Source organism: Mus musculus, chromosome 12, assembly GCF_000001635.26.
Source record: "Mus musculus strain C57BL/6J chromosome 12, GRCm38.p6 C57BL/6J".
In the NCBI taxonomy this organism is placed as follows: Eukaryota; Metazoa; Chordata; class Mammalia; order Rodentia; family Muridae; genus Mus; species Mus musculus.
The window spans coordinates 53,067,312-53,081,248 of NC_000078.6; the positions used below are offsets into that span (position 1 = coordinate 53,067,312).

General features: G+C 38.3%; 1 protein-coding gene across 12 annotated transcripts in view; it reads left to right on the forward strand.

Moving 5' to 3' along the window:
- The window catches only part of Akap6 (A kinase (PRKA) anchor protein 6), a 456,981-nt gene that overhangs the window by 368,724 nt on the left and 74,320 nt on the right, over positions 1-13,937 (forward strand). For all 12 annotated transcript variants that reach the window (XM_006515821.4, XM_006515828.4, XM_006515822.4 and 9 more), the window contains 2 exons: positions 1,796-1,942; positions 4,979-5,200. In XM_006515821.4, coding sequence (XP_006515884.1) covers positions 1,796-1,942; positions 4,979-5,200 — 369 coding nt within the window. The remainder of the gene's footprint in view (positions 1-1,795; positions 1,943-4,978; positions 5,201-13,937) is intronic.

A 13,937-nucleotide genomic window follows, 5' to 3' on the forward strand; every position in this document is an offset into this window, starting at 1 on the left:
GTGGACAGTGTGTTTTCTATACTGGAGAACCATGGTCCTGGTAATTGTCTGTAGTTAGAAATGCAATCAGAATTTCCAGGTTTTCACAGTCCAAATTCTGAAAGTGCTCTAAAACAACCCTTGATTTTCTTCAGTATGCATATTCATGTAATTTTGGATACTTCGACACCCTGATCAACATGCATTAATAATATAAAATGCTTTAAATCACCTCATTTAAAACATTTTGTTCTGTGATCCACAAGTGCCTAACATTTGGGGAAGTTTACATAATACAAATGATGTGCATGTTTAGTGTAAATGGAAGATTAAAATATGAAACAGAAAGTATGCAAACACATGCACACAAGCGCTGAAGGTCTATTAACTGAAGCAGAGCCGCACACCTTTCTTTCTTTCAAGCTAATTCCAATTCTAGCTTTGTTTAGAATTTTATAAAAAGTGTTTTTGAGGGGACTTAAATCATCCAACTGTTTGGGGATATTATGAACCTATAGATCTGCAACGCTCTTCCCCCACAAGAGCTTTCCTTGTGAAATCTGATAGAGTTTACCTTAGGGCAGAAGGCAAAGTAGAAATGGTGCTGTAGAACTCAGAACTTGACTTCATTGTTTCAAAGAAATATATTTTGGCAATATGTTACATTTAATATTTTACCCACATCCTAAATTTTATACTCAGGGATATTTTGATGCACACCTCCCCATAAGCATGATAGTCATTTACAGTTGTTTATAAGATTCTCTTACTGTGAACTTTCCCAAATACAGGTATGTGAAGAATACCACCACAACATGGTTTTTACTGAGAGGCTATTACATTGTCTCCAAGAAATGTCTTTTAAGAGACTCACTTGCCATTTGTTAGAATATAGTGTGCATTAGTTGGGGCAGGAGGGTTCAGTAGTTGGCTGAGAAGTTCAGGGTAGTTTATAGTAATCAATAAGCAATTGTAGGTCTGTATCTATCCCAGGGAACTGGTGAGCATCCTTCCTCTTTATGGGTGTTCTTTCTCTTTAGCTTTCAAAGAGTTTTTAAGTAAAAGAAAAATAAAAACAAAATAGTGACTTAGGCTTTAATTAATAGGGAACTTAAAAGAAATAAGTCATATAATACTTATGGATAATGTTTTTCTTTCCAAGATAACTTTGCCAGTTTGTTTGTAAATAAAGTCCAAATACATTAGAAATTAATCAGCATTGTTTTAACTTTTATAACTCACAGTCCAATGTATAGGTTGACTTTGATAATTCACAGTCCAATGTATGGATTGTTTGTGGCACAAACATTTTCCTCTACCAACCACCTTCATTTGAAAAGTGCTTCTCCTTAAAGAAGAAAGGCTCACCTGCCAGGAAAGTGGTTGATACATGTGTGTCATGGGAGGAAAAAAAAAAGACAAAATACTTTGACCTCTTCTAAGATAGATCTGCTGGGAGTGAGGGTTCTATAGCCAAGTGGTGACCCAAGCTAACTTAAATGGTAAGTCCTTCCAGGTCAGGCACTTTCTTGTTTATTATATTTTAAATAATAAAAAAACAACATAAATTGTGTGTGAGAACTTAGTTTTAAGACAAAAAAATCACTGAATCCAGCCCAATACAAGAAGTATCTATGCCGACGTGTGTGGTAAGTGATGTGTTTGCAGCAGTGTTACTGGGTCACTCAAGGTAACCAGGCTTAGCCTCCCAGGAAATTGTATTGTAAACAAAACCTTCTAGTTCCATAAACAGTATGCATTCTGCCTATAGAACATCCCCGCACACTAACGAGTCATCCTTCTCTTGCCATTTCAGCGCTACAGCGTGGAAATGTCCATCAGGCACCTGAAAAAGACAGAGCTACTTAGCAAGGTTGAAGCTTTGAAGAAAGGTGGCCTTTCACTACCAAATGATATCCTGGAAAAAGTGGATTCAATTAATGAAAAATGGGAGCTGCTTGGGGTATTTGCATTTTTATTACTGTTTGTAGGTTCTGTGTACGTTTTTGTGTGTGGTGAAGTACTCTCTCTGTCTGATTTCTAATTTGAGGCACAAATCTCTCTCTCTTTCAATTCACTCCTTACATCTCAAGCAAGCTACTCATGTTATTATGGGGAAAACATTGCTTTTCCTCTTCTGATCTGTTCTTTTTTTAAAATTTATTCCGAGCTGTCTCTTCTCAGATTTTAATAATTTTGGTTCTTTAATACATAAAGAAGTAAGTAAAATATGCCATGTATTATGAGTATGCACCAAGTCAACTCTAATACAGTATATCTGATATACACGGCCTGTCACGCTTGGATGAATGTTAATAGGATTTGTTCTGAAGGTACATGTTAGAGACAGCCGCTGTTTAACTGTTCAGTGTGACCTTAAGATGGGAACTGCAGTTGCCACTGAAGCTTTCAGGTCACACTGAAGCCACCAAATCAAGTATGCAAATGTGACCTGAGTATCATTGCAAGACTGATCTGCTTGTGTGTGTGTGTGTGTGTGTGTGTGTGTGTGTGTGCACGCGCGCGCACGCCTCAATTTCCTCAGCATTTTTAACAAAAGAAAAAAAAAGTTTTGGTAGTTCATTTCTTGCGAAGATGGTCTCAGCCAAAGAAACAAAAAGACAACATATAGATATCCTGTTATCAGAAGCTCGGGGGTGGTGTGTGTGTGTGTGTGTGTGTGTGTGTGTGTGTGTGTGTGATGCAGGAGTCTGCACTGTCCTGTTGTTGGAAGACAGCAGAGAGAGAAGTTAGCCTGTACTTGTTCATCAGCTTCTCGCCTAAATTGCCTTCACTTCAAATCAAGGGTAAGCTAAATTTGCCAATTACCTAAGTGATTAATTATAATAGCTACTATGGGTGGTGTCAGTTACAGAGCATAATTTTTCAAGCCCTCTATTTTTCTGCCTCTTTAATTTTTTTTTTAAATAATACTCTAGAAATATTTTGAATTAGAAGCGCTCCAAGTACAGTGATGACTTGGAGACATGCCAGTGTTCCGTTTATGCCAGGCTTAATCTAAGTGATTAAAAACCTGCACATTTAAGCCCTTGTTTCTCATCTAAATTCTCTACACTGTTGTAGTTGTTCAAAGTAACTTCAAATGTTAAAAATTCTTATTTCTAGTTGTTATGGTCTTACCTTTTAACGATAATTAATGTAACCTGCTTTAAAACATGGTGGTTTAAATTAGGACCTACTAAATTCTACAGCGTTCATTGATCTCAGAAGAAATTACTGTATGATATTCTCAAAGGATGTTTACAAAACAGAAAAATGGCAGCTTTGTTGGCCTCACAGATAAACTGACAGCCTGTTGACACTGCATTTAAAGGTATCTTTCCTAATTTGATAAATAACAGTACTCGCTTAGAAAACTGTTTAAGCTCTGTCATGATTATCAATTCCTCACCCAAAAATTCTAAATTATTACACCGAAGACACAGTATTTAGTTAATCTGTATGAGTCAGATGCCTCTCAAACACTTGCCATTTTGACAACATATCAAATCCCATATAGTTTTTAGAGTCACTTTGAGAGAGTAGTTTGGGGAGAAGAGTTTAGTAAAGCTGGAGCCACGCTGACCCCAGGAGGCAGGCGGCTTTAATTGGCATGATTACATTTTAATTGGCATGGAAAAAAATTACAGACAAGGACTTTAACTTCTAACAATAGTAAAATAGAGGGATATGGTTTTTAATATTTCTTTCATCTAAGGTGAACAGTGTAGAATGGAAATACATTAGAATGAAATGTCAGTGGTGCGTACAGTCTAATCTGTGAAATTCTGTCCCCTGTGCTGCATATGACTCTGTCTCGATTGCATATTAAACAACCCTATCAAGGCAGCCATTGGCATCTGCTGCGCTGACACAAATTGTGAATTAAATGAAATTGATGTCCTCTGTCGTATATTTATGAAGACGGACCATTCTCTGAAGTATTCTGTTTATAAAGAATTTATGATTGCAAACTGTTCCAGAACAAAAAAAGTGGCAATAAATTCCTTTTTGTGACCCTAGCCTCCAAGGGCATTGATTTCACCTCCTGCTGCTCCTTTTGTTACAGCATAAAAACAATAGCTAAATCTGGATTCCACTGAGGGTCTTCAAATTATCAATATTTGCACCATGAAAATGCAAGGGTGTTGCCAAGACAGGCTATTTTTCTGTCATGATCTCCTAAAGATACTATTTACAGACCACTGTGGAGCAGATGAATGTTTGTTGACTTAATTTTATTTGTGTTTTAAAGCGTATTTTTTTCTAGGTTTAATTTATCATTATAGATTAAATCCTATTGATTCAGTAAAGAGAGTGCTTCTACCAAAGAGGGAGAAAAGAAAACACCTCTATCCCATAGTGCTCAGCCTACATAGGTTTATAATACAGCGAATTGAGTATTATTTTAACATATATATTAAATAATCCACATCCAAAAGGAAAAGCAGGAAGAACCTTGGAGCTGAAGATCTCTAAGTCAGGTGAAATGGACAGCTGAACCTAGTACATCTGTCATATCATTTGAGGAATTGTACTTTGCAGAACCAATGTGTGTGTGTGTGTGTGTGTGTGTGTGTGTGTGTGTGTGTGTGTGTGTGTGTTATTTATACTTATATATTTCTCTGTACTCTTGGTCTCTGATTAAATTCAGGCCTCTATCTCCTGAACACTTTATATAGAATTTCTTACTGTAAAATTTTTGCCAAGAGAATTCAAATTAATTTTTGTCCATGATTATGTTGAACTTGGACCAAACCTCCTTCCTGTTAAAGCAATGTCTAAGGAATGAAGTTTTGCATGTGTACCCTCTGGTAGTGGGGATAATGCTTACTAAATAACCAAAAACCAAAGTCACAATCAAGCCAATCAGAGTTGCATGTCAGTTCCGAGGTCCAGGCACTTCCTTGGATCTTCCATGATGGGTTTTGAGCGAATTGGCTAATCTATTTTTGTCTTGTTTTTGTTTTTCTTCTTCCTTTTTAATCTGATGCATTAGAAAACCCTAAGAGAGAAGATACAGGACACAATGGCAGGCCACAGTGGGTCGGGCCCACGTGACCTGCTCTCTCCTGAAAGCGGAAGCCTGGTAAGGCAGCTGGAGGTCAGGATCAAAGAGCTGAAAAGGTGGCTAAGAGATACAGAGCTTTTCATCTTCAATTCCTGTCTGAGACAAGAGAAGGAAGGAACGAGCGCCGAGAAACAACTCCAATACTTTAAGGTAATAAAAATACAATCCAAGTTGATAAAAAGCTTTATTTATGGGAGAGATGAAATATGTATCAAGTACTTAAATTGTTGTGCTCCTGCATCTATCTATGGCTGGACCCTTAAATGCTTCCTTGAATTTACAGACATTATCCACACTTAGGCTAACCTCTATGTATCAAAGAAGACCATCAAGCACATCAAATCCACACTGTATGTAGAGGAAGCCTGTGCTGGCTCTGTGTTTGTGCAATGTCTGTTAAGAGAGAACTCTGATGAATTAAAAGCAGATTGGCAAACACAGAAGATAACTGAGGACTCCAAAAGATCTAAGTGTTCCCTAAATAGAGTAACAAAATGTCCTTCCATAAATTGATGTGGGAAAAATGCACATGGTTTAATTGATATCCATAATGCTAACAAAAGAAAACATAATTTCACATATGAAAAAGTCAACTATTCACAGAGTAAAGGAATAAAAGAGATCTTGCATTACAAGTGTATTCCATTGTAAACAAATGGTGCTTAATCTTAACAACAGGATCAATATTGTTTTGGTGGTTTTGTGCATGGAGAAGTGTTCTTCCAGTTTGTTTCTGTTCTTTATGAAGCATCAAGTGATTGAGGTTTAAAAGGCTTTTTAGAATATTTATTTGTGTTTGCGTTTGTGCATGTGTGTGTCCATGTGCACTTGCATGAACCCGCACAGTATGCATGTGGTGGTCAAAGGATAACATCTGGCAGTTGGTTCTTCTGTCACAGATGTTCCAGGGATTGAACTTGCTTATCAGGCATGCGCCTTTACCCACTAAACTATCTTGCTGGTCCATAGAATGCAATTTAACATTTGAATGTTTTACCTCAATGTTCAGAAGAGCCTATGCTATTTCCATAAATAAATAAAAGATAATTATTTGGTCTTTGTGTGATCAGTTTGAGGCTTTGGGGTTATGGAATGAATTAGTAGCAATATGCCTTATAGCATGGAGGAACTTGAAAAGGAGGAAAAGACCAACTAAGAAGGAAGGAACTTTCTGGAACAGACAAACATTTCTTCTCAAAGTCTTCTAGAAGCAGGTTTTATTCACCGGTTGCCATCTAGCAATCCACTAGAAAATGTAGTCACCTTCTGTCGGCCATACATTCTTGCTTACCTTGCTCACTGCTGTAACAAAAGTCAGGGCACCCTCAAAGGCAGTTGCCAGTAAACTGCCTGTATCGCACCCATAATAATTGTTTTAGTCAAATACTTCATCTCCTGCCATTGCACTGAAAAGTTCAGATCATCAATCCCCAAGACAGGGAGAAAGCAGAGTCAGGCATGCATCTCTGTGTCATTTGAACACAGCGTGCATTTTGCAGATTAGCTGAACAACTACAGGGGTAGATGCTGCAAAATAATTTTTCACTTCTGTTGTAACTTCATTGCCATGTTAGTGAACTGACCAGTGTCCCCAGCTTTGGAATTAGGTCACATTCTAGTCCCATTGGTTGTTTGACAGATGGTCATATTTCTTGCGCAATCCCATCATTGCTTGATCACTTTCTCTGTAAAATGGCCTTCTAATGTTATGTATTTTGCAATTACATATATAAGTTACTATTTTATTGAGCTTTATGTCATGCCAATAGTATCTAGGCCTAAGTAACACATTTTAAAAGTGTGAGAGGGAAATAAGGAGAACACGTTGGGGAAGGAAGAAGGAGAAGAGGCGAGAGAAGCAGGGAGAAGTGGAGGGAACTAAGGAGGGAAACAGAAACACCAGGAAGTGGACTTTGGACTTCAGATCACTCCAGCATCCTAGTCTTTCTAGGTCACTATATCCCTAACCTAGCTCAGTGTTTACTTAGTACCCCAAAGTAACAGAGCAGTGCTGCTCCAGGACACTAGGAGCTGCCACATGCTTTCCCCCATTTTATTTCTGTTCTCTAATGATGTGTCTTTGCAGAGTTTTTAAGTGTCACTATCTGTTGAGCTATCTGTATTTACATCTCATTCTCTCTCTCTCTCTCTCTCTCTCTCTCTCTCTCTCTCTCTCTCTCTCTCTCTCTCAAAGCTATTTTTAAATCCTATAATAACTACAGAGAATCACCTATCCTAAAGAAAACGCAAAAACCTTAACCAACAATGTAAACCTAACTCTGCGGCTCCTATCCATATCCTGTCCCTGCCTCCTTCCGCTAAGGCAATCAGGCTCCCAAGCCCAATAGTCATTCTAGAATGCTTCCTATAGTTAAATTGAATTCCTTAATGTTAGTTGCATTTCATTTTATTACAAAGATATTCATGCTGTAAGCTACCCTTTAGGACTTCCTTCTTCATTCACGATTATAATGCAAAGATCATTCACAGTGTTGGCTGTGGTAATAATGTGCTTCCTTTGAATGCTCTACGTCTCCATTTTGAATATGTAAATATATCTCATTTAATCCTAACAGCAGACCTATGAATTAGCTATGAGGATCTTGATTTGGGTTATAGGAATCAGAGGCAAAGGGAAGTTAAGTTTTGTGTGTCCAAGGTCATCTTTAATGAGCAATGCAGCATTATATTGAAATCCAGGGCTGTCTGGCTCTAATGATCTTTGGATGAATTACTGTGTAAAATTGATCTTAACTGATATTTCCTAAGTATTCTTCCATATCAGGTGACTCAAAGGGAAGGACAGGACAGAAATACATTTCATTGTGTCTTTATTGTAGCCTTGTTACCCTCTTCAGTTTTTAGCCCTAAACCATAGCTTTAGCTATTGTACATAAAATGTGTGTATGTCAAGGTTGGTTTGTTGTTGTTGTTGTTGTTTTCTCTATGGGTGTCCTTTGCCATCTTTTAAGCTGAAACTCTTTAAACCTTTGGAGATCATGGAACCCTGATGTGTTTCTTTATCACTTGAAAGCAGACCTTTTTCTCTTTATGATGCTAGGATAGAGCATAGTTCTTGTGCATGCTTGACAGTTCTACAGCTAAGCTAAGTTCCCAGCCCTAAAATTGGCCATCAGGAGTCTGGGTAGACAAGTTAAGGATCTGGCATAACACTCTTTTTGTTGTTGTTTTCTTTTGAAGAAAAATTTATACATATCTGTTGGAATAAATATATTTCATAACCAAGATTTTAATATTTATAAGCTATTTGCAAGTTTTTCCTCAGTACTTCTTGTATAATTAATCAAGTGTTCTGGGCCTTACCAGATTCGTTGGAAGAACAGAATCAAATGTTTGTAATTTAGTATAAAAATGTAATAGTGTGTATGATGCCTCAAAAATCATAATTTTAATAAGCACACACGGAATAAAAGCTTTTGCTTACAAGAAGTCTAAAGAAAACATACATTAAAATAACCCAGGTCAGGGAGGGGGGAATGAAAACTCTTTATGCAGAGGAGCAGGCTCCACTGGTGGAGGAGTGTGCTCTGCCTTTCTGCTGGGTCCCCCGCATGTCTTCTACCTTCGCTGGCTGCTCAGAAGACACCATTACCTCCAGGCCTTATCTCTATGACTCGTCATTCTCTGAAAGCACAGGCTGTACTGATTCCCCAGCACATGATCCGGAAGACAGAAAGGTGCTGTATATGAAGGATAACGTCCATCCCTTTGGAGACAGATCTGTTCCCTACTCAGACTGATATGAGACAAGAAAAGAGATCGGGATTTTAATGTTTCCTTTGGGGGGGGGGGAAGCAATTCTAGATTATTTTTCTGTAAGGCAGTGGGGTGGTTTGAATTTACTTGGCCCATTAGGAAGTGTGGCCTTGTTGAAGTAGGTGTGGCCTGACTGGAGGAAATGCTTCACTGTGTAGGTGGGTTTTGGAGGACTACAGAGCTCAAGCTCTGTCCAGTGAGGAGGAGAGAGACCATCCTGACTACTTTCAGAAGACAGTCTTGCCTTGGCTGCCTTCAGATCAAGATGTAGAACTCTCAGCTCCTTCTCCAGCATTATGCCTGCATGCTGCCATGCTTCCTGCCATGATAACAGACTGAATGAATCTCTGCAACTGTAAGGCAGCCCCAATTAAATGTTTTCCTTATTGAGAGTTGCCTTGGTCATGGTTTCTCTTCACAGCAACGAAACCCTAACTAAGACAGGTAGTAATTGTAGTAGATGACTGATTAGACACAAGAGAAATTCTATACAATGAAGAGTCTAAGCCCAGCAGAGGGGTGTCATGAAGGGAAGACTCCAAAGCCTTGGGCTAGAAATATAAAATTATTGAGGACTGAACACACTTTTACAAGAAAGCATGTGGGCACATGTCGAGGACTTAATGAGGCCAACTGGCAAAGGGCCCTTACCACTCAGAGAGTGTAACATCAATGCCATTGGCTAGAAGGCACTGCCTTTTAACCATAACTCTTCAGAGAGAAAGGAATATAATTACTTAATCATATGTTCCTTGTATTCCAAAACCATATTCATTTATTCTAAAGACTCTAAATTAGGAACAAATTGTCTATTACCAGCTAAAGAAACCCACAGCATTGGCCTAGACCCAGAACCAGCCTGGGAAGGGGAATGAGAGTAGGCCTGCTACAAAGCTGTCACCCAGAAGGGGACATGAAAGAAATAGACCTCAGCATTTAATGCTGTAGATTTGCATAGCAATTTAAGCCTGACCAAGCACTTTCATGTTTGCTACTAATTACCTTCTTATATGTGCACTTATTTATTTTCATGAATGAAGAACTTGAGCTGTAGGAAATAGATATGTCTTGTTTGAGTGTACACACAGACAGCAACAGGGGAGCAAAAGCAATGCTCTGTGCGTGCAAATTCCAGGAGTTACCCACTGTGTCACTCATTGCTCTTTCAGGGAACTGTGGAAACTTGGTTTTCTTCCCAAAGCGCTTTTTTCACAAAAACTAAGTAATATAGTCTGTCAGTTACACAACTGATGCTATGGTCCAAAGGCAGCCACACACAATACATTAAATAATAGATGTTGGCTCTGGTGGATCAATTTTAGCACTCTTTATAAAAGCAAGCACTAAACTTGATTTAACCCAAAGGCCATATTTATCTGACCATGTGTTAGACTTTAACAACTACCAATGTGGAGATGGCTGCTTCTAAATGCCTAAGAAATAGAAACCAGGATGGAGAGATAGCCATGGATGTAAGAGCCTGGGTTCAAATTCACAGCATCTTTATGAAAGGTTCACTGTAGCTTTACATCAGCAATCCCAGAGATAAGGGTGGGAACAGAGACTATAGGAGGCTCAGTGGGCCTCCAATCCTACTGAGAAAGGCAAACTCAGGTTCACGGAGAGACTCTGCCTTCAGGGAATAAGGCTGAGAGTAACAGAGCAGCACAGTGATGTATTCCTCACACATGCACACATACATGTACCTGCTACACACACACACACACACACACACAGAGAGAGAGAGAGAGAGAGAGAGAGAGAGAGAGAGACGGACAGACAGACAGACAGAGACAGACAGAGACAGAAACAGAGACAGAATATGGCCATAGCATTATACTATAGCCACAACTTATACTTGTTGAGTGTTTATACTCATGTCGCCATTTCTAAGTGTTTTGTCTGCAGTTGCTTACTTAATCCTCATCACCCTCCTGAGGCAGGTAATGGGGTTTGTTATTCCCTACTTATAGAAGATAATATTAAGATGGGATCTATTATTCTATATTCCATCTCTAAATACTCAATGACTATCTATGATGTTTTGAATGTGAAAGGTCCAGCAACACCTGGTGGTATTGTTTTAAGAGGCTTCAGAGTCTTTAGAAGATGGGCTTTAGCTCAGCTACGCAGCCCTGAGTGTACAGCCTAACCCAGCTTTATGTTCAGTCCCTGATTCTCCACCCTTCCCCTTGGGAGCAAGCACATTCATGGTACTACAGCCATAGCCTCAAGCAGTCCCCACCAGCATGCTTTCACTGCCAACACAGGTGGAAGCGTTGATTATTTTCTGTAATAGACACTTCTTTCTATTCAATGTTTATTCACAGAAATGAGAAAATTAGTTAATACACATAATGAAAGGAAATCAGTGACAATGTTTTATGTCGTGGGAATGAAAAGTTATGGAGTAAAGCTTCTAAAAGGACTTAAGATTAACTATGAACTGTGACGCAATAACAAATGGTCACTTTGAAAATAAATGTCACTCTTTCTGAATGTGATAACATATACCTGTAATCTTGGTACTCAAGGGACCGAGTCAGAAGGTTCACAAATTTGAGGTCAACTTGGGCAACACTGAGAGACCGTGTCTTAACATTTCTAAACAAAACAACACCAAAGAATCAAACAAATGAAGAGACAGACCAAAACAAGAAATACTACTCTTGCATAGCAGTTTCCTCCTTGATAAAGCCCTCTATCTTGGAGTGAAGTTAATTAAGATGCAGGATATTCCAAGAGAAGACAAGGCATTCCGTCATTTGGGGAAGTTTATTAAGCACAAGAAGAAAATAACCCAAAGGCTTCAGGAAGTCTCTAAAGTTGACTGGCTTCTCCAGGATCTCCCTCCCTAGGCACTCTAAGTAAGTAGTAAGAACTGCTAAGAGATACTGTTGGACAAACCAAGCTCCCTAGAAGAAGATGAGCTACCTAAAAAGGTTCAGACCAATTGTGTTCTGTGAAAGAACACTCTCCAACATCCAATTCTAATAAAACTCACTGTAAATTAGGCAACCACTATGGAAGAAGTCAGTATGCAGATTCCCTAGAAAATACTAAAAACTAAAACAAGGAAGATAACATAATAAAATTTTATCACTCCTTCTCTAGAATCATGGGATTAAAGCCAGCATGCAATAGTTAACTTGAAAATTGCATGCCTGTGTTAATTGTGACATGGAATCAGCCTAGGTACCATCAATAGGTGAATGGATAAAGAAACATCCCAAAGTACTTTTTTCAGCCATAAAGAAGAGCAAAATGATGTCATTCAAGGGAAATAGAAGCAATTGAAGACCCTGTTGAGTGAACCACACAATTATCAAAGACAAACACCACATATTTTCGCTCATATGCAGAATCTAGACTTTATAAAGACATGATAATACAAGAGGGATGAAACAGAAGGGAGAATGAGAGTGGAGAACTAATGAATGAGAATGAGCATAAAGGAGGCTGGGGAAGATGATTGCAATCAAAGTACATTTACTCATGAATGAAAATGATGAAATGAAACCATTTATTTTTACAATTAATATACACTAACAAAGGAAATAAATATCACTAAACAGACCTTGAGAATGATAAAGAAGACCAACATAATTGAGACATTTGGGGAAATTTTTTCATAGCTACTATAAGTATCCTAAATGGCACTGTGAGTAAATCTTATTTCCTGTGAGCCTCAAAAGTCAAGGTAACAAAACAGGAGAGAAGGGCTGGAAAGATGGCTTAGTGGTTAAAGGCACCAACTGCGCTTCCTGAGTTCAAATCCCAGCAACCACATGGTGGCTCACAACCATCTGTAAAGGGATGTGATGCCCTCTTCTGGTGTGTCTGAAGAGAGCAATGGTGTACTCATACATAAAATAAATAAATAAATCTTTAAAAAAAAAAAAGAAAGAGAGAAAGAAAGGAAGAGGAGAGAATATTTGCAGTATATGGAGAACTGGCCATGGTTCTTACTGCTGCCTGGGTCATCCTGATGCTTGCCTGGGTCATCCTGAGACACTCGCCTGGGCCATTCATTCTGATGCTCACTCCTCTAATGATACTATAGACAATGCTGTGAGAATCTGTGTTCAATAAGACCCAAAGCAAGCCAACATTTCAAACCAACTGCCACGGTGAAGGTTTGATTCTTTCAAGGGGCTTAGATATATTTTAGAGGCATAATATTAGCCAAAATTATGTGCTAGTCAAAAGAAAACAATATATGTGCATTAAAAAATGTGTCAGATTCTCTATCACATATTAAGAACTCCTGCTACTTAATACCTTAAAATAGTTTAAGTAGTTGGATACAATCTAAAAAGGACTTGTGAAAATAACTGACTGATTAAAGTTGTAACCCAATGATAGAATTAAGTAAATCCTGCTCATAATAGTAATCTTTTGAGGCACAGTCTAGATAGTCCAGGCTAGCCTCACTTGTTGTGTATCCAAGACTGATTTTAAACTTCTGATCATCTCGCCTATGCCTGCTGACAGTTGGGATTATACATGTGTTCCGCCATGCTTATCTCAGCCAAAGAAAACTTTACAGGTAGTTTTAGTATATTTTTCTAAAGTAAATTGATGCAACAGGAGGTCACCCTATTAAGCATGATAAACCAGATCCAGAAAAAGGAAAAACACACATTTTCTCTCATTTGTGGATCCTAGATTTTATATCATTACAGAAATCTGTGTGTGTGAGTGTATGTGCGGGGGACGGGGGAATGAAAACAGGTACAGATAACCCTAGTCACAAGGGAGCAGAAACACACTTTTGGCCTTCTCAGGTAGCAGGCATTCATGTGGTACATAGATATGTACATATTCAGTTAAAATACCCAGACATATAAAAATAAATAAATAAGTAAATAAAAAAAGATATGCATTGTAAGTCTCAATATTGTAACTATCTTCATTATAAGTACTGAGAAACTACCTCTAATAGATTTTTACCTTTTAATTTTTATCTTTTAATCATTTCTTTTCGTTTTTGAGGTTATAATACAGCTGCACCATTTCTGCCTTTTTCTCCCTTCAAACACTCTCATAGTATCCTCCGTGATGCCTTTCAAATTCATGGCCTCTTTTCTGCATTAATGTTTGTCCACGA